This window comes from Larus michahellis, chromosome 1, assembly GCF_964199755.1.
Source record: "Larus michahellis chromosome 1, bLarMic1.1, whole genome shotgun sequence".
Classification (NCBI taxonomy): Eukaryota; Metazoa; Chordata; class Aves; order Charadriiformes; family Laridae; genus Larus; species Larus michahellis.
The window spans coordinates 217,953,733-217,978,460 of record NC_133896.1 but is presented as its reverse complement, the minus strand read 5'-3'; the positions used below and the strand labels follow the sequence as shown (position 1 = coordinate 217,978,460).

At 40.4% G+C, this 24,728-nt stretch overlaps 1 protein-coding gene across 12 annotated transcripts in view; it reads left to right on the top strand.

Moving 5' to 3' along the window:
• TENM4 (teneurin transmembrane protein 4) overlaps positions 1 to 24,728 on the top strand; it is a 530,696-nt gene that overhangs the window by 303,659 nt on the left and 202,309 nt on the right. For 7 of the 12 annotated variants that reach the window (XM_074572378.1, XM_074572377.1, XM_074572373.1 and 4 more), the window contains 3 exons: positions 6,222 to 6,474; positions 11,689 to 11,787; positions 13,862 to 14,097. In XM_074572378.1, the coding sequence (XP_074428479.1) occupies positions 6,222 to 6,474; positions 11,689 to 11,787; positions 13,862 to 14,097 (588 nt within the window). The remainder of the gene's footprint in view (positions 1 to 6,221; positions 6,475 to 11,688; positions 11,788 to 13,861; positions 14,098 to 24,728) is intronic. The other 5 variants (XM_074572381.1, XM_074572380.1, XM_074572379.1 and 2 more) reach the window with 1 other exon arrangement.

The following is a 24,728-nucleotide window of genomic DNA, read 5'->3' as shown; positions in this document are numbered from 1 at the left end:
ATGTCAAATCCAGTGTCCAACTTGCAGATTTAGAAAAACACTCAAAACTATTTACATCTGTGTAGATGTTTTCTTCCATTAAATAGCCTCCAATGCTTGTGAGATTTTTCTAGATAAAAGACTGCACAAATTTTATAATACAGGTGTGCACAGGAAGATTTTTCTTTGGCCTTAATCATCCATGAAACATGGTGAGTTGTGCGTCTATGCATATAGCATGACAAAGTACCAGTGAGATACAAGGCTGTAAAGATTGGGATTCAAAGAGGTCAACTTTGAGAAGACCCTTTGAACCAGAATACTCTCTAGAACCAGGACATACATGCTGCTGATTTTAACTGCATGGTGAGGACTACGCTTTTCTGTGGTGAGAGTCCTTGATGGAACAGCAGCTCCCTATTATGCTGTTACTTAAAATAAAATAGAGAGAAAACATCAAGGTAGCTTTCATATTGTTGTTTTGTGACTTAATGGAGATTATATATCAGTTCTCTGTTTTCTTTTACGATTTGCTCTCGTTTTGTGGCTTAGCTTTTTGAAAACCAGCAGCACAAGATGTTGCTACATTGAAAGATGTATTTCACACTCCTCTTGAGGGTAGGAGAAGCTAGTCTTAAGTCAAATTCAGTGGATATGCTTCTTAAGGAGAGATTCAGTCACTCAAATTGTATCATTAATTCCAGTTTTTAAGTGCTAGTGAGGGAAAACAGAAATCTCTCTGCAGCTAAATCATCTGAATATTGAGTGACCTGTTTCTCTCCATCTCTGTCACCATCCTGCAGCGTGGCTTCCTCATCAGGCTGTCTCACTGTGCCATGTAGACAGAGCCTGTTGTTGGACATTTCTTGAAGGAGGAAATTCATCTCTAGATTGCAGAATGTCAGTAACAGCCCTGAGATGGACCTGCTTAGTACAAGAGGTGCCACCTTTGCACATGGCTTCAGCTCAGTCCATATGGTGTATATTCAGCTGGATTCTACGCAAATGGGAGAAAAGCTTGGTCTGCAGTTGAGTTCATAGAATCATAGAATCATAGAATTGCCTAGGTTGGAAGGAACCTTTCAGATCATATAGTCCATGTAGTTGATCCTGGCTGTCACCAGAAGCCACCAAGGTACCCTCTGAGCAGACAACATCTCCCGTTATGATCTTTATCCTCATATTTTTCCATTATCTGCCAACTTGGAGGTTAAATATTCTGCTTGCTTTTCATTTTGCAGATGCCATCATTGGCTTGCCATGTGTCTGACAGGGAACCTGTTTCTGACAAGCTGTCTTACTTTTAACAACAAACTCTCTGTGCCCCCCTACAAGGGTGCTGAGGAAGACCCAGTTCAGTCTTTCATGGTCCACCTGACCTTAGGTGCCTCATCAGATTAATTAGGGAAGGCACCCCAGGTCCCATAACCAATGTCACCCAAAGGGACAGGGAGCCTCTGAAGGTAATTTCAGCTGGCTGGGGGTGTGAGTGCTGCGAGTGTACATCTGCAGCAGGCTGAAACATGGTCCTGGAGCTGAGCAAAGCTCTTAGCTGCTCTGTCAGTTGAATGCAGAGTTCATCATTTTAAAAAAGATTGTTTTCTCTGCAACAGGGGGTGGAGGGAGGATTTTTCCCTGTGTGTGGGTACAAGTGCAATTGCCCAAAGTCACACTACCAAGTTAGTCATCACGGCTACTGTGGAGTTTAAGTTCAAGGGAGCAATGAGTGATTCATTCCACCTGGCACTATATGCAGTGAGTAAAGAGAAATATTTCCTGTACCTAACCCAGACACCAGTCAGGCATCAGGCTGTCTGAATATGAGCAGACATACAAATGACAAATGTGCGGAGGAACAGGAGAAGCTGGGAAAAAAAAGATGAGAATGTATTTTTCACGCTGAGGTTAGCACACTTGCCCTGAACACAATCCCAAAACCTAATGAATCAGAAAGTGTAATTGTTACATAGACTAATTTCAAAACAGTACTACTCATTAAAGATTAAGGGAAAGAAAAGGAACATGGGGTTCAGACCTTTTATTCAAATTTTGTCATATTAGCTCCTCATTGGTAATCATTTTATGGTTCACATTTATTCAATACTTCATTCACAGGATTCTGTCAAGGCTCTCTAATATGTGCCAAGTACAAGCTTCATTAATTGAGTTATCTTTCAGCTCTGCGTTATCTGTGGTTACCAAGCCAATGTTAGTCAATGACATTTTAATGTTAAAAAGCAAAACAAAAAAGCAACACAAAGGCAACTACATGTCTATTGGTGTTTTTTGCAATCAGATTTCCAGTGTTTCATTACATTTGAATACTTACATATTTCATGTTTGACACGCTTTGGAGCCCCATTAGAGAAAATGAGGCTTACAGGGGTGTTTATTAAGTTCTGAGCTATTTAGACTTCCATGGTGCCAGCCTGTCTTCTAGAAATGTTGGACTTTATCTCTGGAACTCTGTTTCATTGGCACCTGGTGGCCAAGGCTGAGAGGACTCCTTTGCTGTGATAGATCTCTTTTGCTGTCCCTTCAAAGCAGAAATCATCCCATAGGCTCGACGCTGGAGGCTATTGGAAATTTGGAGGGGGTGGTTGTTTTACAAGGTGTTTGTTTTATTCCTCGGTGCTTTGTTAGCTTAGCTGGCCCTTCTGAATAGCATTTCTTGGGTTTTTCATTCTGACAAGAAGCAGAGAGGGAATGATAAACTGCATGTCTTTTTGGAAATCAAAGAGGAAATCTGCGAGGAGGAAAATTTTGAAAAATACCTCTTTTGGAGTAAGCCAAGATAACTTCCAAATAGTCACAGTTAGTCATCTTATAGCTGCTTAAGGAAGATCTTGGGGAACCTAGTACAATTTGTGCAGAAGCCATGATGTCCTGCTCCTCTATAAAGGATTCTGAATTCCTGTGGTGCTGTTGCCCCAATAAAGGCTTGCTGTTAGATGTAGAAAGCTGTATCTGACTTCCCATGTATCCTACCGATGCGGTGGGATCTGCAAAAATTCAGTGCTGCCTACAAATATAAATATTTATATAAATATTTAGCATTGAAATATAATATATAGCAGGATAATCAGTGCATCTTCCCACTGTATAAGACTCACGCGCATACATGATGTTAAGAGAGCCACTGCAGCCCGCATTAAGGTTCTCCTTCCTGTGGGGAAATATAACCACACACTTTATATCACTCAAACATTATGGAACAAGTTAAAAAGAACATGTTCAAATAAGGGGACAGTTGCAATTTTAGGAAATCAAGAAGTAAATCACTTTGTGGGATTCCCTTATCTTTTGCAAATCCCATAAGATCTTTGGTGACTGCAGAGGGTAAGAACCTCAATAGTTTTGTCGCGTCAAGAAAATCCTGCACAGCTGCAGTAATTTTCCGTAGGAAGATTTCATAGCTTGTGCTTTCATCTACACCTTTTTTCTAATGTTCCTTAACTTGAGAAGAAGAAAAAAAAGGGATTGTAAGGCAAGGGAAATAGTTGCTAATCCTAGTCAAGGTATATTAAATTCAGTGATGCTCAGACATAACGTTCAGAATTTGTATATGAATGAAATTAAAAATATTCTGGGAGGAAAAGCTACCTAAATGTCAGAAAAAAAAGAAATACAAGCTATAAAATCCTGTGAAAAATCACATAGACCAGAGTAAAATAGATGTGCTGTCTGTACTTAGCAAAGAAATCACAGAGGGTATGCAAATAGAGAATGAAAATGACACATTTTTACTTGATTCAAAAGCATTATCCATAATAGCATCTGCAATGTGTCTGCAATAATAGGGTGTAAATTGGAATTTACATAACAGATCTTTGGAAACAGGCTCTGAGTCACAGTCTGAAATTGGTATCTCCAGTAGCGAAAGTCAACCGATAGCAGGAGAACTTCACAAACCACCTATTGCATATTCCAGGATTCACCCATCGCCCCCCTTTCCTGTCTGCGCAGAGTATTCATCTCTGGCATCAGTTGTAATAAAAACTCAAATAACTGGTCTTGGAAACGTTTGGTGTGTTGGTCCTGATTAGACAAGTCATTTTCTCTGGGATGAATTAAGTTCTTGTGAACGGTGATAGATTGACAGCCCTAAAAACTGGAAATCCTCTATTTATGTTCATTTCTCTCAGACTGGAATTAATACACTGTTCCTGTCTTCCTTTGTCTGCAACCAGCACATTCCCGAGACTGCAGTTTTTTGGTGCGTTCCTTGACTATCTTCCCATGTTCCTCTGCCTCTCAGCAGAGGACTTAGCCAAGCAGTCATGGCTGCTGCATGTTGAGTGGGAAATGAGTCACCAAATCAGCTAAGCCAGCAGTAGGATTCTTCCACTGTTGTTTTTATTACCTCCATGGTCAGGGCTTCAGTTAAGCGACAGTCCCCAGTAATATTCAGTCCAAGGATGGTTGGATGCCTTGATTCACATGGTGCTGCAGAGCTGAGGTCAGAACTGATTTTGTTCTGATATTCCTTGTCCGTACACTCCATGGTCATTGCTCTGTCCTTCCCTTTAGTTTGCTGGCTGATGTACAGAATTTTTCAGGGCTAACAAGTATTAAATCCGAATCCAGTATGGCATTATTAATTTTGGGTGAGCTTTCCTAGGTCAGACTTATGAATACTCCATTAGATTCCTGGGAATAATCTGTCTGTCCAAATGTAGGTGACCAGTATGGACCTCTTTTTTTGAGCTGCTTGTTCTCTATTGTATTCATATACAGTAGACAGAACAGCACTTTTAAGGTGTTCCTCTGACCTTTTTCAGGGTATAGGGTAAAATGAATTGGATCCCTAAAACCACTCAGTTCTCCCGTGGAATATACACCCTAGTTCCATGTCTAACCTCACAAAGCCAGAGGTGGATACAGGTTCAAGCAGACTAATGGCACCTTTGTAATTAACACCTTCTTTTTTTGGCTAGATCCCCTCAGCCACCCTAAGGTTTTGGTATAACCAGCCATAGTTAATGGCAAGGTAGTGTGAGTCAATACCGGGTGAGGAGGGAAGGGATGGGATGTAGCTCACACATCTTTGTATTTTATGTGTCTAAATATCCAAGAGGCTACAGCGGTATCGTAAATGTTCCTCTCCTGAGTCCAAGTCCTAATCCAGATTTCAGAAGTATCATTAAATGTCATGGTAATTTTTGATACCATTTATTGTAATTTAGGACTGTGTACAGTTTGTTCACTTCTGAGATCTCTAATTAGTACATGAGTGTTAGTTTTTCATGGTACAGAAGTCTGTCTGGTAAGTATTAGATTGATACCATATACTTTTTTTTAGATAAGGCATCAGATATGTGTTGTGCATTAATGACTTACAAGCATAAACCTACTAAAATCAGAGAGGAATAAGTTTCCTGTATCCCACATCCAGTGTGCTGAACTGTCAGTCTCCCTCCAGTTCCATCAAATATTTTAGTTTTTCTTTGTTTACAGAAAGCATGTGAAAAAATACCCTTGGTGGTTAATAAAAAAACCTAAAATACTGATATAATCAGCACTAGGTTGGTCTTTCCTAAATGTTTGCCTTCCCCAATTTACCTCTTGGCTAACAAATACTTTGAGTTTGAGATCTCTGATCTTTACATCTTTCTTCACCATATGTTGTTTCATTTTCCTGGCACCTCAGTTTTTATGCCTCATACATTTTTTTACTCAGTTTGAGTACGTCTCTAACAATACAAACTATTGGATTTTGTTAAATTGTATAACCTTCACACAGTTTTATGGCTTTACCTAAACTCAGTCTATGATTAAATGTATTCTCAGTCTTCTTGTTGACTTAACTATTGAAAGTTGTCTGGCAAAACAGGCAGAATAAACTTCACTGGGAGCTGTATATCCATCATAAAATTGCTCTAAAGTGTTATCTGTCCAGGGTGGTTGTATTTTTCATGCTTTATCACAACTCAGCGTCACAGACAGATTGCAGTTTGCAACCTGCAGTTGTTCATCGGAGTTAACTTGGCTGTCAGGACAGCTTTTTTGCAGTGCTTTAAGCTTTCATAACTTTTGTGCATGAAACTGAACTATTCTTTTCTAACCAGCTGGGGGATCAATGCATGTGTCATTAGAGCATATGGAATAAGGCTTTGTTACCCTTTTGAGTTTGATTTAGGATATGTAGCATCCCAGCCTTCACACTTTTTAGGAGTGCCTCGACAGAAATGTGTTGAACAACTCAAATCATGAACCTTAAAAATATTTTACTTCTGTTTTAGATCATCCTCCAAACCTTCAAAATCATTCAAGACTTAGAACTCCACCACCTCCAATATCACATGCTCACACCCCAAATCAACATCATGCGGCCTCCATCAATTCCCTAAACAGAGGGAACTTCACTCCACGCAGCAACCCCAGTCCAGCTCCTACGGACCACTCTCTTTCTGGAGAACAACCAGCCAGCACTCAAGAGCCAGCCCATGCTCAGGACAACTGGTTACTTAACAGCAACATCCCACTGGAGACTAGGTAGGTAATTTTCTTTAATACTTTAAAATATTCTGACTGTGCGTGCTGAGGATGTTATGGAAAATAACATCTGTATTTCTACATCTGTACAGCTAGCCATTCAGTCTGCGAACTGGTGTTTGGCTTAAGTATTTTATGTTGTATTTATTATTCCTTCTGTCTTTTTATTTGGACTAGGAGAAGAGGAAATTGTTCTTCTTTCGTAAACTAAAAATATTGTCTTTAACAGCTGCTCATAAGGTTATTTTCCTCATTTAGAATTGGAATTGGGATCATAGATTAAAATGTTCTTGGTTTTCTTTCTTTTATTTTCCTTTAATGTCTTTCTTCCTATGTGGTAGGATAAATCAATATCCTATTTAAGAAACTGAAATCAGTCAATATATTGAAAAAATTTAGCCTTCTCTCTGTGCCTCATCAAGCAGATACTTTTGTAGTACATCATTGAGGAAAGGCTGATCTTGTTTTACCTAATGAGGAGAGGTCAGCTGCAGCATTTTACTGTCCTACAACATTGCTCCAGGAAGCATGAAACACTGGATAGCAGGGCATCAGTCAATTAATGATGCTTCCCTTTAGCATTTAAATTAATTTACAGCTATGCAACACACAAAGAATGTGGCAAAGGTGCACTGAGTTGCTCTAGTTCGTAGCTTTGTTTAGGTTCTATGTAGGTTCTGGAAAAGGCACTTGTCATACTCCTCAGCCTCAGTCCTCCCATCCAACGGTGAGTGCATCTACTTCTTGCTGTCCCACTTGAAATTCAGTTTTTGCATTTTCCCGAGGTTTTGTTTCACCATTTCCTTTGCTTATGAGAAACCACTGGAGATGCTGGAGGCATTAGCCCCCATAAATGGTATCTTTTTCAGCCTGGAGAGAAGTCTGCCAGGCCTAACACTGTGCACTTAGCTGCCTTTTTTCCCCTCGTTTGTCTTACCTTTTCAAAACAACAAGAAAGATTTTAGACAGCAAAAAATATATACTAACTTAAAACTGAGACAGGGGCCAAATTTGTCACGTCAATGCCTGCGGGAATCTCACTGAGATCAGTGGTAGCTGTGTCTGTATCCTGGGACAAAATGTACCCAGTTTTGCCAGCTTCTGCTAAGAAAATAGTTTTTAAAAATGAACGTGTCTGTCGATCTTTTTTGAGAATGAGCTATGTCTGCTGGCCCGCTGAAACTTCCAAAACAGACCTCAATCTAACATTTGATGGCATTTAAGGATAATTAATTTCTCTGCGACTGCTTGATTAAAAAGACCCAACTAAGAAGCTGTATCCAAAAGATTAAGACAAAATTACAAGCAAGTACTGCAAGTGTGATTTGGCAACAGTTTCAGTAATTATATTGTGTTTCTAATTCTTGAGCATATATACCCAAGCAGTGACTTTTATGTGTTATTTCTTTTGAAAAAAAACCCAACAACAAAAAAAAAGAAATTACATTAAAAAATACTTAGGCCCCACTCCTGCAGCCCTTTTGTGAATAATCAACTATAATTCTGGAGGAAGCCCCGTGCCTTTTCCAAAACCAGGTTGTGAATTCTTTGGAGATATACAGTTCTAATAGTGCCTCATCCTCACATGTGACTGGAGTCTCTCAGAACCTACCACCTTCCAATTGAGAGGGAGCGTCCTTGCTGCCGGATCAGTTGAGGAATGTCAGAGATAAAAGATCTTTACTGAAAACATCCTGCCCCCATTTGTCCAATCCTGTTGGCAATCAGAGAGGGACAACCCTACCACATGGTAATAAACGCAGGAGTTCATAGACAGAACACTTACCTGCTAGTCCTGGACTGCTCCTGTTGGACTGTAAATGAGTACATCCCTAAAGGCTCTCTCATTTCTTCTCCATGAAATCATTGTGGCTGAAATGTTTTCAAGATCTGAAGCAGACCGTTCTTGCTGCGAGTTGGGTTGGTCACATTATTGCTGTTAACCAGACTGAACATTGGAGTTCTACCTGCATGAAGAGATCCTTCTGCATCATTTGATGATTTCACTTGCCTCACAAATCAGTCACATTTGTAACTGATCCTTAGTTTAACCATTTTATTAATTAGGCACATTAACAGGTCATCTCAAGACTGATGTTTTGGCTTTTGACACATTAGTGGGAATGGTGTAATTTTGCCCAGTGTCCCTTCAGATAATGAAGATGTTGGAAAAGAATGTGTAATTTTATGCCAAACAACAAATGAACACATTTACAGAGCACAACTGACAGGCTTTTGTTGCTTCACTAAACAGCATCAAGAAAATAAAACGTGTTATAATGGTGTCATAATGCAAAGAGGCCGTGCTGCACAGATGATCAGTAAATCTGTGACAAATCTCCACTCTAGCAGTCTGCTCTTCCGACGTGCAGAGATTTTTCCGTTTCTTTTGGTGGGAATTCTGTAGGCATAAAAGACCAGGCTGCAGAGCTGTTTAGCAAAGTTGGATGCCCCATTCCACCTCTTCCAGGAAGTCGACCTTCCCCACTGCGAAGATTTTTAGAACCAAAAAAAGACCTCCACCTAAGAGAACAACATGTCCAATATGTAAAAAAATAAATCCTGGCCAAGAGACATTAATCCAAGAATTAAGGCCTTTGAAGTAAAGCAATAGGAGATTATAGTAATCTCATGTCAAAAATGGAATTGTATTTCTGTTGAATATCCGATTTTTAAAAATCCCGTATTAGTCAACAGAGAGAGAAAACACCAAGAAAAAGCTACGTCTTTTAAACAGGGATTGTCACAGGCTGTGAAACGTGCCTGCAGTTATAGATTTTAAGCACCCCAGAGTCTGAAGAGGCTCGATTTTGACTGCTGTGGACTGCAGGCAGTGTTCAGGACTGGGAATTTAGGATGGTTTGGCATTGCCTGGAAATTTCCATCCTTGCAAAGGCAAGCAGAGATGTGTAGCACGAGTCTACAACACAATAAGCATGTCCTTTGTCTGAGAACTTTATATGTTGCAAGAGGAAGAGCCCCCTCCTCTTCTCTCCCTTCTTTCCATTAGTTTCCCTTTACTCCCTTTTCTCCCTTTCTCCTTCCTCTTTCTTTTCCTGTCTGCTCTCTTTTTTGTTGCTTTAAAAGCAATATATTATCAAGGGTGTGACGAGAAGATCTTTGCTCAGCAGTCACTCTGACAGGTAAGTCAGTTCCCCCCATATTTATTCCTCACTATTCCTTCTTCTGCGGCCTGTTCCTTTACATTTTAACCTTGCAGGAACAAATAAATGCCGACTAGATGGACATTTAGTTGACAAACCAACAGCTTTCAGGAGACTTCCATTCCCAGGAAATTTCATGTGGTAATCACGTAAGGTCAGACTCTGCCACCACAACTCATAACGGGAAGGGAGAGTGGTTTGTAACGAGACAGCTCTTCACAGGTAATCTCCAGGGGAGCAGCCTCTGGCCAGCCTTCAGTGAGGAGGACGGTCATGCATTAGTCACCTCAGCGACCCAGCGACCTCTCTGTTACAAATACGTATATTTTAAAATTATATAACCCTCCCCTCTTCTGTTTTATTGACAACCCGCAACTGAAATTCATGGAACCAATTTGACATGGATTTTAACTACTGATGAACTTTTATTGATTGGTGTGTTGCTAGATGCCTTGCCTCTTACCCATTAAATGCTCAGCGCATGCACATATGTTACTTCTTTTTGCATTGAATTCAACATCCAACCTTTCCTGCATTCCCAGGGAATGTGAGGAAGCCGCAAACACTTGGGGATGGATTGATGTCTCAAGTGCCATGGCACACAGCTCATGCATGTCGACCCACTTGAGTCCAAAGCTATGAATAGGAGTCACTTTACTTTCATTCAGAGGGAGGAGTAGATCTGTTCTGTCGAAGCAGACCAGAGGCCTCCAAAAGCAGGGAGTTGAGCTAAACAAGCGCTGGCATTAGCAGCAGGAAGAGGAGGAAGTAGAAATGAAAATTAAGGTTGAGGACATTTTAGAAGAGACGGTATCGAGGTTTCCATAATGTGAGAGGGCTCGTTTCTCGTGGTAGGGCATGTTACCTGGATCCAGTTTTTTTGTCAGAGGAGTTCTTCTTTGAGCTCACATCATGTCCCTTACATCCTGTAAGCGCTTAATCCTGTGTAAGTGATAGAGTGTCACAATGCTGTTACGTTCCTTTTGCTAGTTTTGGCCAGGGAATTTAATGCTGAAAACAGACATGGGCCAAATCAGGACTGGTTTTTTTTTTTGTTTTGTTTTAAAAAAAGATGGGAAGAATATTTTTTTGCCAGGTCTTGAGAAACAAGCCTGAAGGTGAGAAAGACACAGTCTGTTCCCAGCTGTGCCTCTGACTTAATTCTTTATGTTCCTGCTATTCTCCTCAAAAGGTACAAAACAGTTTAGCATATATGGGTCAAAATGTGACTCATCAAAGTACATGCTGGGGAGGCAAGATATTGCGGAATTCCACTATTGTGTGCAAAAGTCAAAACCAGGCTTTTTCACATACAATCTTTCTTATTGCCTCTATTATCCAGATTACAGCCAATTCTCTGGCATTGGAATTTGGGTTACCACAGAACTTTTTCCAGCTTCTATCTGCTTATCACCGAGGAACTTTTATTTGGAATACTCATTTTGAGTAAAATTTGCATTTTGAAACTTCTAAATAACACGTTATTGTTCCACAAAGGAAAACAAATTAATCAAATTGGCAATTAAAAAGTTCTCGAATGCAAAACTGAAACGTAAGCAAAGGAGTGACAGATTTTTGCTGGAAATCCATGAGGATGTTAGATGGAACTGTGCTACCAAGGTATTGGCCACAGTGGGGTATAGATTCTGTGCTGTGCCTTTTCAGAGTAACAGTAACACGGACGCAGGAGTCTAACGAGGTTACAGCTGTGCTGGATTGAACTCTGGTCTTTTGAATCCAGCAATTCAGAAGGTTTCACGTGTCACTGGCAATAAATAGTGTGAAATGAACAAAGACATCAACTTTTTTTTATACATGCACATGGGCGTGTGTGCTTATATGTGTGTATATGCATATATATAGTGTATAGAGAGAGAAGTGAACATTCTTAAAAGCTATATATGTATATGTGTAGCATCTTATACATATAAATATATGGTCCATCCTTCTAATTCCATGCACAACTGCACTGTAACCATTGTGGTTTATAAGATCACACTTCATATATGCATGACTCACTGGCTTCATTCATGTTTCCATATGTATGTAGAAACATAGCAAAGCAGACATTCCTAGAGACATTGCAGGACAACCTCATTGAGATGGACATTCTCACCTCCTCCCGACATGACGGTGCTTACAATGATGGGTATGTGACACTTACGTGGTCTTCCTGTTTACTGTACAGTCATTATGATCCTTGCATGAAAGCATTTGGTCACATCAATGATGTTTAAGGGCAACACCATTGCTGGCCTCTTCCAAGATGGCTTTAAAAAACATGAGGTTCTGGAGCTTGGAGCACTGTGTCCTGTACATATTAATGGCAGACTCGTTAATATGCTAGTGAGCCACAGCATGCCATTTGCTTTTTTCCCTTGTTGTTTTGAAAGTCATTTCATTAGTAAGAAGTACCTACAGCAATTTTGAGTCCCATATAAACTAAGATTAATTTAATTTTTGCAAAAATCTTAAACCATTATTGTACCGGCAGCCTGATAGTTCATTGTTAAACTGAATTTCCACATACACTATCTTACAAGTGTCCACTAGTGGTGTATGTAAGCCAAACCTTTGATTTTGACTTAACCACCCTTTCTGGCATCTTTATCTAATTTTTGATCACTTAAATTTTAAGTTATAAGCAGGTTTTAACTTGACATTTAATGCCAGTAGTGTTGGCCTTACATTCGCAGTTTCTAATCTGGTAGCCATCATTAACTGAAGATCTAATTGGTGTATGTGAACACTGCAGGTACCTCTTTGCTCAGAACAGATACATCTGTGTCTAAATAAGTACTTTCCAAAACACGAAAGTATCTGACTCTTGTAAAAATGAATGTTTTGATGTAGAGCGTTAGTAGAAATAATGAATCTTTCTCTAATGCTCAGCAGTCATGCTTAGAGTACCAATAAAACCATGGCTGTAATACTACAAACACCTATTTTGGAGAATTATGTGTTACTTTATACTGCATGAATCAGTGGCTTTTCTGCATGGTGACGTTTCTGCATGTGTCGTTTCCCCCCCGTGACTGCACAAGTGGCTTCAAGGGGAAAAGAGAGTCACGTCTTCATCTGATATAACCCACTGGCTTGACTGACTCCCATGGGCCCATGCTGATGGCATTTATGCTGGCTGCAAATCTGTCCCCATAAACCATGGGAGAAGGTGCAAACTGCTCTGGGGCTGTTTCTCAGTCCTCACAAGCTTCATTTTTATGTGATATCAGCATGGTGATAGACGAGTCAGATCTGTTTCCCAATTTCATTCCCGGAATTTGAATGCCTCGTACTTCATGATGTCCCACCAAAATTAGGTTTTTCATTTAGGATTCCTGTGGAGAGAACTCTCATTGGGACATTTCATTTCAGGAGCTCATGGTCTGCAGTGGATTCTTTTTGTGCTGACTTTCATGAGTCTCATACAAAGTCCTCATAGGCTGGCTCTCAGGCTGCGTTTGTAGTAACGGGTAAAATGCAGTGCCTCCCAATGTGTCACTGGACAGGAAACGCTGTTGCCTTTGACAGTAATTCACACTTTTTAAAGGTAGGCATCAAACTGTGGTGCTCTGGACTGCTTTCTGGAAGCAGGTGCCTCTCCCCACTAGCGATACGCAAGACTTGAATTCTGGACTTTGATGCTTTAACAGTGCCATTGTCCGTCACTTAAATTTGCTGGGCGGGGACAGTGTGAATATTCCCCTCTGTGACAATTTGGGTGCTATGGAATGGCTCAAGCTCTATTTCCCCATCTCCATTCACCGACGCCATACAAAAAAAGCTCTCATGCAGTGATCAATGAATTGGTAAACGCCCTCCCCTCTTTAATCCGATCCATGCTCCTCTTCAGTCTCTGTAGGGCATTTCTGTGGGAGCGTGAGCAGGCCCCCGGTGCTGCCCGTGCCACCAGTCTGTCGTAGCTGTGCTTGGGGTATTCATCTCGCTCTAACGCCAGCTCTTCCACAGAGGGGACTCCTGCCCTTGAGGAGTTCTCTGTGGCATTGTTGGCACTGTGATTTTTTCGTTTTGTTTTCCTTTACTCTGTGTGACTTGCCTTTGATTTTTATTCTTCTCTTTCGTGCATGCCGTCCATGTCCGTAGCCAGCATTGTGTGGAGCTGCTTTCCTCGTCCCGGCAGCAGTCGCCATCCTCCTACCCCACGTCTCCCTCGGCTTCGATCTGTGTGAGGAATCACTTGCTGTTGGTCTTTCTTCCCTCAGGCACTTCCTGTTCAAACCTGGAGGCACCTCTCCCCTTTTTTGTACAACGTCGCCGGGATATCCCTTGACGTCCAGCACTGTGTACTCACCTCCCCCTAGGCCCCTTCCCAGAAGTACCTTCTCTAGGCCTGCCTTTAACCTGAAGAAACCCTATAAGTACTGTAACTGGAAGTGCGCTGCTCTGAGTGCCATTGTCATCTCGGTCACGCTGGTGATCCTGCTGGCATATTTCATAGGTAAGCTTATTTCTGGATTTTATTTCTCTGCTTTTCTGTTGTTTCTCTACAAACCCACCCATAATGCTAAAATTTGGGAACTGGAGAGTCCATATTGTGGTACAAAGTAACAGGGAAATAAGGCCTCTGTTGACTTAATTGAGGTTGCAGTGGTATGGCAGGGAGCCTAACACATGTCCTAGAGCCAGGAGAGCTTAGTAAAACATGAACTTGGAACAGGTTGCCCAGAGAAGCTGTGACTGCCCCATCCCTGGAGGTGTTCAAGGCCAGGTTGGACGGGGCTTGGAGCATCCTGGTCTAGTGGGAGGTGTCCGGGCCCAGGGCAGGGGGTTGGAAGTAGATATCTTTAATGTCCTTTCCAATCCAAACCATTCTATGATTCTATGAGTCATACATTGCCCTCCCTTTAATGGCATGGAGTGTTTACTTTCTGCAGAGGAAAGTGTACCTGGCACAGGACAAACCCACCAGGTTTTCTGAAAGCAACCCATTAAAACAGGCAGTGAGCTCCATGTCCCAGTCACAGTCGCATCCAGGTCCGTGGGAATTCTCTGACGTTGACTTTGACAGGAGCAGGGTCCTGACACCTAAAAATATGGTTTTATTCTGTCTTTTGGTGGCACATCATAGCCATTTAATCAATTATATTGAAGTTCACAGGGTGATCTGGAAGACGGGGAAGGACTGAGTTTAGATTGTGGTCCAACAGAACCTTCACTGAGTACGGGAGTTGTGGAAATTTGCTACTTGGGTGGAGCAGCAGTGGATTTTTCTTGTGCTGTGCATAATCTAAATTTCTTTGGTTTATAAGGGTTGTCATTGTTCACTGCAAAAAAGTGGTCTCAGTGTTTGTGGCAAAAGTAATTAAAATGTTAGAAGTGAAAATTACATTTTTTTGGCCTGTAAAGTTGGGGTGTTACCATTACTTTTTCTTCAGTTGGGTTTGATATTTGTGTTACAAATGTCTTACAAAGGCCCAGTCCTAGACTGCTATTTTAAACTGTCAGTGGTGCAAACTGTAGTTGTCAGACACTTACAGATGTGATCATAGGTAAAAAAGCCCATTTCTCATAGCACAAATGAGTCTTTTTGATTTCGCTGTGACTTCCTGTACAGTAATGATCTATAAAAGGTTGTGGTTAGAATTACAAATCTTCGCCTGGATCGAAAGATTTTTGCTTTCATTTCACATGAGTATAATTAGCACTACCACAAAGGATTGCTTTTACTGCGTTCCTTTTATGTACACTTCTTTAATGACTGATACTTTTCCACTTCTGCCTTGCATCATGCTCTGGTCACTTTTATGCCTCCTGTAAGAGGAGCAGGAATGATTAATTAACCCACATTAAATCAGCAGCAGTTTGATGAAATATGCAGTCAATTTTCATCATTTACTACGTATATTTGGACTCGCCTTTCTCATTTGTCTGGTATTCTCCTTATGCCCTGAACATCGTTCCTTTGGACATTATCTCAGTGTGTGAGAGGAGTATCGTTATAACTCAGAATAGCGCTGCCTGTTAATTCTGACGGAGGAGGTGTGTGATAGATTAAGAAGACTTTGGTTTGCCGTTCGGTATTTTCCAATTCAAACCCCTTTTTCAGAGTTCTGAAAAGATGAGGCTCCTGTTTAAAATCGCAGTTAATGTGGTTAAAAGGTGGGTTCACTGAGTGCTCTCCTGTTCTTTCTTCCACATTCAGATGAATTCTGTGGCATTTGCCAGGCTCCACGGATGGCTGGCAAGGTGCCAGAAATGCTGATCAGGTTGAACTGCTGTAATTATGGGTCATAATGACTAATTTCTAAAGGAACTATCAATTATTAAAAATCAAATTCGATGGTTCAGTTCAGCATAAACATATTTAGCAAAGATTGTCTCTACCAGACCCAGTGTTCTAATCAACAAGCAAAAAGGCAGATATTTAATTAGATTTTGATGAAAAATTGTGTTTAATTTCAAGTATAATCAATTATTAATTACTGTAATGAGTGACTCTGGCGGGGTTGACTAATTAACTCATTTAAAAATTATGAATAACCTTTTCATTTGTAATTATTTTCTACATCCTGTCAAGTTGCAGATGAGAATTGTATCACCTAGCCCAAAAGAAAAAAAAAAAGGAATCAGGGAGTCAAAATGTTTGTATTTTCACTAAGTTAAGCTGAGACATTTTGCGTTCCCATAAAAACTAGGCAGTTCTTAACAGGAACTTGTGTATTCTTTTCAATAACCTGGTCTGTTTGCAAAACAAATTACTGTTTTTCCTCCAGGTTTTTTTTTTTTCCCCAATATTTGCGTAGTTGCATTTTCTTACAGATACCTTTCCTCATTTAAGCGGTGTCTTGCTCTTTTCGATGCTATGGGGACTATTTGAGTGGTAAGGTATAACTTAATCATGAGTAAGAAGGTCTAATCTATATATAACAGCTCACGAGCGTTGGGAACTTGGCTACTTTCCACCTGCTTTTGTTAGTTAAAACAACCATAGAAATTATCTTTTTAATGGTCATTTTCATCCTCTAAAGCAAACTGAGGTCATTGGACAGACTCCCATTTAAGTGAATGGACTTTGGATGGGGTCCCGTAGCAGTGGCTTGGCATTTACTCTATATTTTTATACACTGATTGGTTAACGGAAATACTTCAGAATAATGTTCAGGGCTTCAGGATGCTCTTCACAGCATCAGGCATGTCACAGTCAGCCCTAGAAGTGTTCAGGGCCAGCCTGGATGGAGCTTTGAGCAACCTGGTCTAGTGGGAGGTGTCCCTGCCCAGGGCAGGGGGGTTGGAACTAGAACATCTTTAGGGTTCCTTCCAACCTGAAACCATTCTATGATTTAAATATCAAAAACTACCCATTGCAAGCCTTACCTACCTGTACAAGTGTGTGGAGCTGGAGACATCAGGGGATCCAGGAGAGACTCTGCTGTTAGCGATGCGTTTTGTGTGAGAGATGCTCAGACACACCTGTGATGGACGGCCGTGTGAGGCAGGCAGAGCTGCATGGAAACCACAAGGCATTGGGTTATTTCTGAAGGTCTTTGCTGAAGCCACTTCATTTTTTTTAATTCATCTGAAGCATTGGCAAAATAGCTTGTTTAACGGTAAAAGGCAGAGTTTTTATTATTTTATGAATGTCTTTATGCTATTTAATAGTCAGGTTCATTTATCTTGCTGGGCTTTTTCAAAGAAGAGGAGAGGAGGCATAAATAGAAGTCCATGGAAGCTGAACGGCTGGTATCATGTGTCAACACTGTGATCAAGCGGAAGGTTTTACAGGGCTGAATCACTGGTCTGGAGAGATAATGACAAACAAAATATAACAGGGTGTATTAAGCACCAGAAGCTGGTTTTCATTTGAATTAACCAGCTTTTGATTGACTTTTGCCACCTTTTCAAATATTCCGAGACACACACTAAGGCAGTGGCGACAATGCACATCAAAGTTTTGCACACACAGAGCTTATGCAAATCTCGTGAGCTCCACAGAAGCTTGTCTCCGTGGAGCGAGAAGACCAAAGAGAAAAGCAGTGGCAGATCGGGGCTGTAACATTAAAATGGCAGGAACGGCTGGAACCACTGAAATAAAAGGCCTTTTTAAGCAGCTTGTAACTGACCTGCGAATTTGCGGTTCCAGGAGGTCGTGGAGAGACACCACTTTAAAATTATATTTCCCATTTTAGGACTGTCCATTCAATTGACAGCTAGACAAGGAAAATTTTCATGACTTTTGCTGGGATGTGAAGGGGTCCGTATGCCATGGAGTGCTGCCTTGAAGGGCTAATTTATAGCCAGATTCTTGTGGCAGAGATAACACCACGTGGTGTGTTGCTATCCAAAAAACTTTTGCCAGCTTTTCTGTACCTGGTAGATGCCAGGCCTGCTAGCATAGCACTGTAAAGAATCTCTGACATTGCTGTACTGCTCGGGAGGAAGATTTGTGAGTTTAGAAACAGAAAAGACCCGTTTGATTGTTCAGATCTCCATGCCCAGCAGCTGCTTGGCTCAATGCGTGGAACAGTTTCTAAATGAGTTAGTGATGGAGAATAGTTTCTTTCTTCTGAAACAGAAGGTATTATCCTCTGCCTGATGTAGATTCCAGACTAGATGGAAGTACAATTTGATGTAGTTAGGCACTTGCAATTTTCCTATACTTAAGCATGTGCTGCGGTTGCATTGCATGAACAGCAAGAAAGATGGGCATTTGATTTAGATTAAAGTTAGGGCTGGAAAACATATTATGCAGCCAAAACAGTCATTCGTTTGATTGGAGTCAGAGCTCTCTCTACTTTTCAGCTCTGTGTTCATTTGAACTCTGTACAGATGCAGCTTCACTTAAAGAACAGTGTTGCTTGCTACAGGCAAAATGCTTTGACAGTAAAACTGTGCTAGGACTATGATGTGTTTATAAAGTGTCTTTCTTTTTATTGTCTAAAAATCACCCTGAAAGCTAAATTTAGCTCAGTTTGTCCATGGGTCTTTGATGCTATGTTATAAACCCAATTTAAAGCAGCTCTCCAAAGCTCTTAGCTATCTAACTAGTTAGCTGTGGATGTATAGCATACCAATTACCATGGTGTTTACATGCCACTTGAGATCAATAGGAAAAGTTGATAATGCTTAATTATTAAACTTGAGCTATATCTATTAATCCTACATGTATACCTTGATATTAAGGGTTTTGTTCAAGTTAAAATATAAACCAATTTATTACCCTGCCAACAAGTTTCTTTCATTTTCTGCTTTAATATTTCTTTTCTGATCCCAGATTAAGTTCTATTTTGCTAGTGTTGCCGTTTGTTCTTTTGATTTACAGGGATCTTTCAATGTTTTCTATTTCCATCTTATCTCGGATAAAATGCAGAAATGGTAGCTAAACAATCTGTTCTAGCAAAGCCTTTACATTATGAAGTCAATCTGTCACCTAAAGAGGAGCTTCCGGGTCTTTTCCTGGTACTTTCACATCTTCACAAAATTACTGCACACAGTTCACTCGGTAACTTTGGGTCTCATTTACTTCATTTTACCCTTAATCTATAAAACTGTGAGATCCAGTCTGAAAGGTGCGATAGTATTATCAGTAATATCTTTATATACTATATATGTTTGGGAAACACAACATTTCAGGGTACTGGTTAAGAGAGACCATCATCACAACCCAACACTACCATTTCTGTCTTGAATATGTGTTTTTTTTCTGTTAAAGCTGGTTCTCATTGTACCAAATGCATACAAGCATGGTTAGTGCCACTCCCTCACTAACTCGTGCAGTTTAAATGACATCTAGCTCTTTCTTTCATACCCAGTGACATTTGGGAAATACGGGCTTTATTCTTCTCTCGCACAAGCTCTTAAACTGGAGCTACTCCATTTACTTTAGCGCTTGTTCAAATACGGTCAGAGTCGACGGCCTTGGTCCCAGTGTCTGCAACTGGAGCTGGACCAACCCTGGAAAAGTCTGCGTATATTTTTATGTATTCCCGATTCTGGAGATTGACCTGACTAAATACCTAATATACGTCAAGACAGACACTGACCCTGCCATCCAGTTTGGAATGATTTTCTTCTCTTTTTGGTTGTTGAGCTCCGGATTTTGCCCCTGTAAATTATCTCAGGAAAGCTAAAACATTAAAATAGTCTCAGCCCTGTGGATGCCATCAACGTGAGCTTCCAGCTGATCATTCAAAAGTGCATGATTTCAGACAAGTTTCAGGAATCTTTTTGCATCTCCCCCCCCCCCCCCCCCCCCCCCGAGAGATGGGAAGATCGCAGTGCTTTGTGTTAGTCTCAGTCACGCTTCACTCTTGTTGAGGAACGCGTGTGGGCAGCTGCTGCGTGTAAAGTTTACAAGAGGCTGGTGGAGTGGCGCTGAGCTCAGGAAAGCTGCCTGGGGGAGTCTGGCAAAAGAAACTTTCCCTGGCCAGATTCAGAAAGAGTTAGTGAATCGTTCAAATGTTTCAGCCCCAGTCACTTTACTGACATTCCCCCTTCCTCCTCTCCCCATGCACGCACACACAGTGTTGTATAAAACACAGATAGATCACAGAATCACAGAATGGCAGGGGTTGGAAGGGCCCTCTGGAGATCACCCAGTCCAACCCCCTGCCAGAGCAGGGTCACCCACAGCAGGTGGCACAGGAACGCGTCCAGGCGGGTTTGGAATATCTCCAGAGACGGAGACTCCACCACCTCTCTGGGCAGCCTGTGCCAGTGCTCTGGCACCCTCACAGGAAAGAAGCTCCTCCTCGTGTTTAGATAGATCCCCAAAGTACAGCTCAGGATAGCTACATTAAGGATTGTTATGTATAGATTTTGCCTGACACGACCAAGAAATTGCATTTGGTTGTTAGCACTGTGCCTGTACATAAATAATTGTCAGAGAGATGAGAAAGACACAAAATTAAAACCAAGACGAGCTGTATTTGGTCCTATATTTCCCCCAGTTTTGTTGTCTTTAGTTGCAGCTTTAGGTACATGGTGGTATGAATTTTAACTCAGATCTTATTTTCCATTATCTGCAAAGTCAGAAAGAGCTGTTTGTATTATTAGAGGATTGTCCGCATCTTTTTTGATTTGGATTTTGTACTGTATGTTTGGATAGCAGCTCCTGTTAGCTTTATAGTGTAGAATAAAGGAAGTACAAGTGATTTAACCGCAGCTTTAAAATAAAGGTGATGAAGGTACAAGATCCCACTTTAAAGCTATTCTTGTGAAGATCAATTCATTCAGGTGGGTGCTAAAAAACTCACCGTAGAAACTCCATTAAAGAACATTCACTGTTTCGACCTAAATAAGATCTGTAACCTGACATTAAACGTGTTAGGATAGGAGAAATATACGATGATGTATACACTATTGAAAGAGAGACACTGACAGAAAATATTACTGGAAAAGGATAGTAGAAGATAATATAAACCCACTAATTTTGTTAGAGTTGCCCAGTGCGGGTAAACTGGGAAGTATTAAAATTTAGGTATTCTGTTTGATAGCAACATGTTCTGAAACTCAGTGGCAAAGAGGTTAACACTTCTTCAAAGTCTACACTGATAAAGAGCCTGGTCAAGTACTGCGTCTTTTAGGAACTAATTTGGTGTTTATTGGAAGCCAGAAGAAGTAGAAAGGTTCCCATAATTTTTATTTAAATATTTTTCTTAATTTTCAACGTTAAAAGCCGTAAACACTGTCAGATCGTGTAGGCTGACCTCTTAGGACACTGAAGGCTCGTAAACTCCGGCTACTTTCTCTACCATTTTACATACCTATTTCAGTTCACTTTTTACCAACTTACACATGTAAGGATCTCATTAGCTCTTTTTGGCCGTAGAAATTACATTAGGATTTTGTTATACGGCATCTTCTTGTGCCTACTCCTTAAGTCATTTGCAGTCTCTGCTTTCTAGAAGCCAGTGTCCCATTCCACGGACATCTCTGCTGTGAGGACAGGCTGAGAGAGTTGGGGTTGTTGAGCCTGGAGAAGAGAAGGCTCCAGGGAGACCTTATAATGGTCTTCCAGTACCTAACAGGGGCCTACAGGAAAGATGGGGACAGACTTTTTAGCAGGGCCTGTAGCAATAGGACAAGGGGTAATGGCTTTAAAGTAAAAGAGGGGAGATTTAGACTAGACAGAAGGAAGAGTTTTTTACTCTGAGGGTGGTGAGACACTGGCCCAGGTTGCCCAGAGAGGTGGGAGATGCCCCATCCCTGGAGACATCTCAGGCCAGGTTGGCCGGGGCTCTGAGCAGCCTGGTCTAGTTGAAGATGTCCCTGCTCATGGCAGGGGGGTTGGGCTAGGTGGCTTTGAAAGGTCCCTTCCAACACGAACCATTCTATGATTCTATGATTCCATGAACTTGAGATCCATTGTCTGGCCTTTGATGCATTTTGTTTGAAAATGAAGCACGTTTTGTTTGAATCATTCAACTTTAAGTAGCTGTCCAGCTCTTCTATTTATCTGTTCGTCCTCGTCATTGTATTTGTCACTTGAATAGTCTTTGAGTCATCTGCACGTTTAGTCATCCGCATGTTTTTATATTTACTTATGTAACATTGATGTAAATGGTGGATAACTTCAGGCTGACTATAAATCGTTGAATTTCACAAGGAATTTTAACATGTGATGGTTATTCACCAGTGAGGATGACTTTAAGGTCTTTAAGTTAATTTTTAAGCACACATATACATTGCTTTTTGCCATTGGAAAGAGCTTGTTTCTTTAATCAAAAAAGTCATACCAAATTAAATCATATGTCTCACTAAACTGTAATCTTGTCAAAAAATGAGTAACTGTTTATTTCTTAAGATCTATTTTTCAGAAAAGCAATGGTTGGCCTGAGTTACCACACATTCACTTTCTTTATTCGTCGTCAGTTGAATTCTGTGTTATTTTTTCCATTGTTTTGTCTGTAATAGATGTCAGACTGCCTGATCTAAGTGACTTGCAACCTCTTTTTTTCTCTCCTTAAATATTTGTACATCACTAACCCTCTTCTAATCTCTTGGTAGCTGGTTCAGTATTAATCGGTGAGTGAGATTCCTCTTCTGCTAGCTCGTCTCATTTACTGGGTACACGTTAAATGAGCCTGCAGATTTGAAAATATTTGTCCTTGAATAGATGTAGTTTAATATAATTCTTGGTTATTAATGGCCTGGAAAAAAAACTTATTTCCTGTGAAATAATTGCGTTATAATAGTTATTTCCAAAAACCAGAACAAAAATTCTTACTGAACATCTTAGACTTTACTATAACATTATTAACAATTTCCCCATCTCCATCAAGTAAATAGCTGTATTGTTGCTCAGTTTACTAGCTTTCAATGTACTTTAAAAATGTTCTATTGTTCTTTGTTTTTTTCAAGCTGTGTATTTTTTTCTTCATGTCTTCAGCTTCCTTTATCTATGCATGGTCTTAGATTTATATAGATTACTCTCTGTTTCCCTATTGTTCTTTGGTTTTATATATATATTTTTTTTTATTTCTGCTTATTGTTTTATTTTGACACTGAATGAAGAGCTGCTTTTGTCAACGCCTTATCCTCTTTCATCATTGTGAGATCTCTGGAAGAATGGCGTCCATTTAGAAGCAGACCACCAATACGACTGATGCCTTCACTGGCCGAAAGCAGGTCGAGGCTGTATATCCAGAGGGCTCCAGCTGATCCTGGAGTTTGCATCAGTGCGCCCTGAAACCACACATCAGTCACATTACATCACAATTTAGCCCTTTAGTCGCCTGATCCTTTCTTAAATTTAAGAAACTTTAATAACAAGGAGGAACGAGTTTAATTTTATCTGTTTTTATTAAATGGTAAGGTAAGGGCTCTCAGCTTTATAAGCTTTTATCAGTTGCTTTTAGTGAGTTTTTATATTTGTTATAAGCCCCCAGCAAAGAAAATAACAGCATTCTCACAGCGAATGTGCTGCCCTTGCCTTTATGACAGTGACACAGATGTGCTGCTATAATCTTCATTTCACGGCTTAGATTGACCTTTGCACACAGACGCTGAAAAGGAATCAATTTTATAGATCTTAATATCTACTGGAAAGAGTTCTCCTCGAGTCCGTGTTGTTTTATTTCATACTAATGAGTGTGAAATAACATAATTTAATTGCAGTTAAGTAGAGACAGAAAGAAATGTTTCCTGTAATGGGCTTTCTTTCAGTGTTTTGTAATACCATACATTTTTGTGGGTAACTGGTCATAAGAGTAAGCTCGGTTAGGGATGTCACTGGCAGCGAACAATATTCCTCAGTTATAGTTCAGCGTTTCTCTCCCATCCTTTTCTAGCATAAATTAGAAGATGGCTTCAAAGCCTGATTTGCAGCCGGGTCATACATTTCTATTGGATATGTGCAGCGATGCATTCTCTAAGGTTTTTTACCTGTAGTTAAAGTTGAGCTATGTGGTAGATATACATCTTTATAGTGTTAAGTGAAGTGGTGTTGTTAAGTATACTGCCTAGGTAACATACCAGATGACCTGTAAAATAACGAACAAAAAGTGCAATCCACTCTTTCCCTCTGTGACAAGATTTCACCACCACTGTTTATGCTGAAACTTAAACGCTTCAAAAGAACCACTTGTGCAGTTCACCGTGAGATATCAGAATCTGATGCTCAATAAATAGGTATTTAGAGGTTGTTGAATCTCTGTGTTTAAGTGAAAAACTAATAAACTGTCCCACCATCACCAGCTTTTCCTATCTGCCACTTTATTTGATTTTATTGTACCTTAACTTACAAGCCTGCCCTTATTGCAGTCAGAAGCTTTTGCCTAGAAAGATGATGAGAACAGCATATGTTAGCTGTTTTCAAATATGGTAGCGCATAACACAGCAGCAACATTGCACCTTGCTTGCCTTGGACAACTGGAGCAGCACTTCATTATGCAAAGAGACTCTTTAAAAAGCAAAGCAGGACAAGGCAGTTAGCAGAGATGATGGCTATGCTTACACTAAGTATTTCGAAAGAAACTAATTGGACTATCAGTGGAGCAGAATCTTGTTTAATTATGGCAGAAATTATAATGAAATATTATTTCATTATAATGAAAAGGGCTTCCTGATGCTTTTGGTGAAAAAAAAAAAAATAAATACCACAATCTAAGCATAATGATATTCCAAATGCTG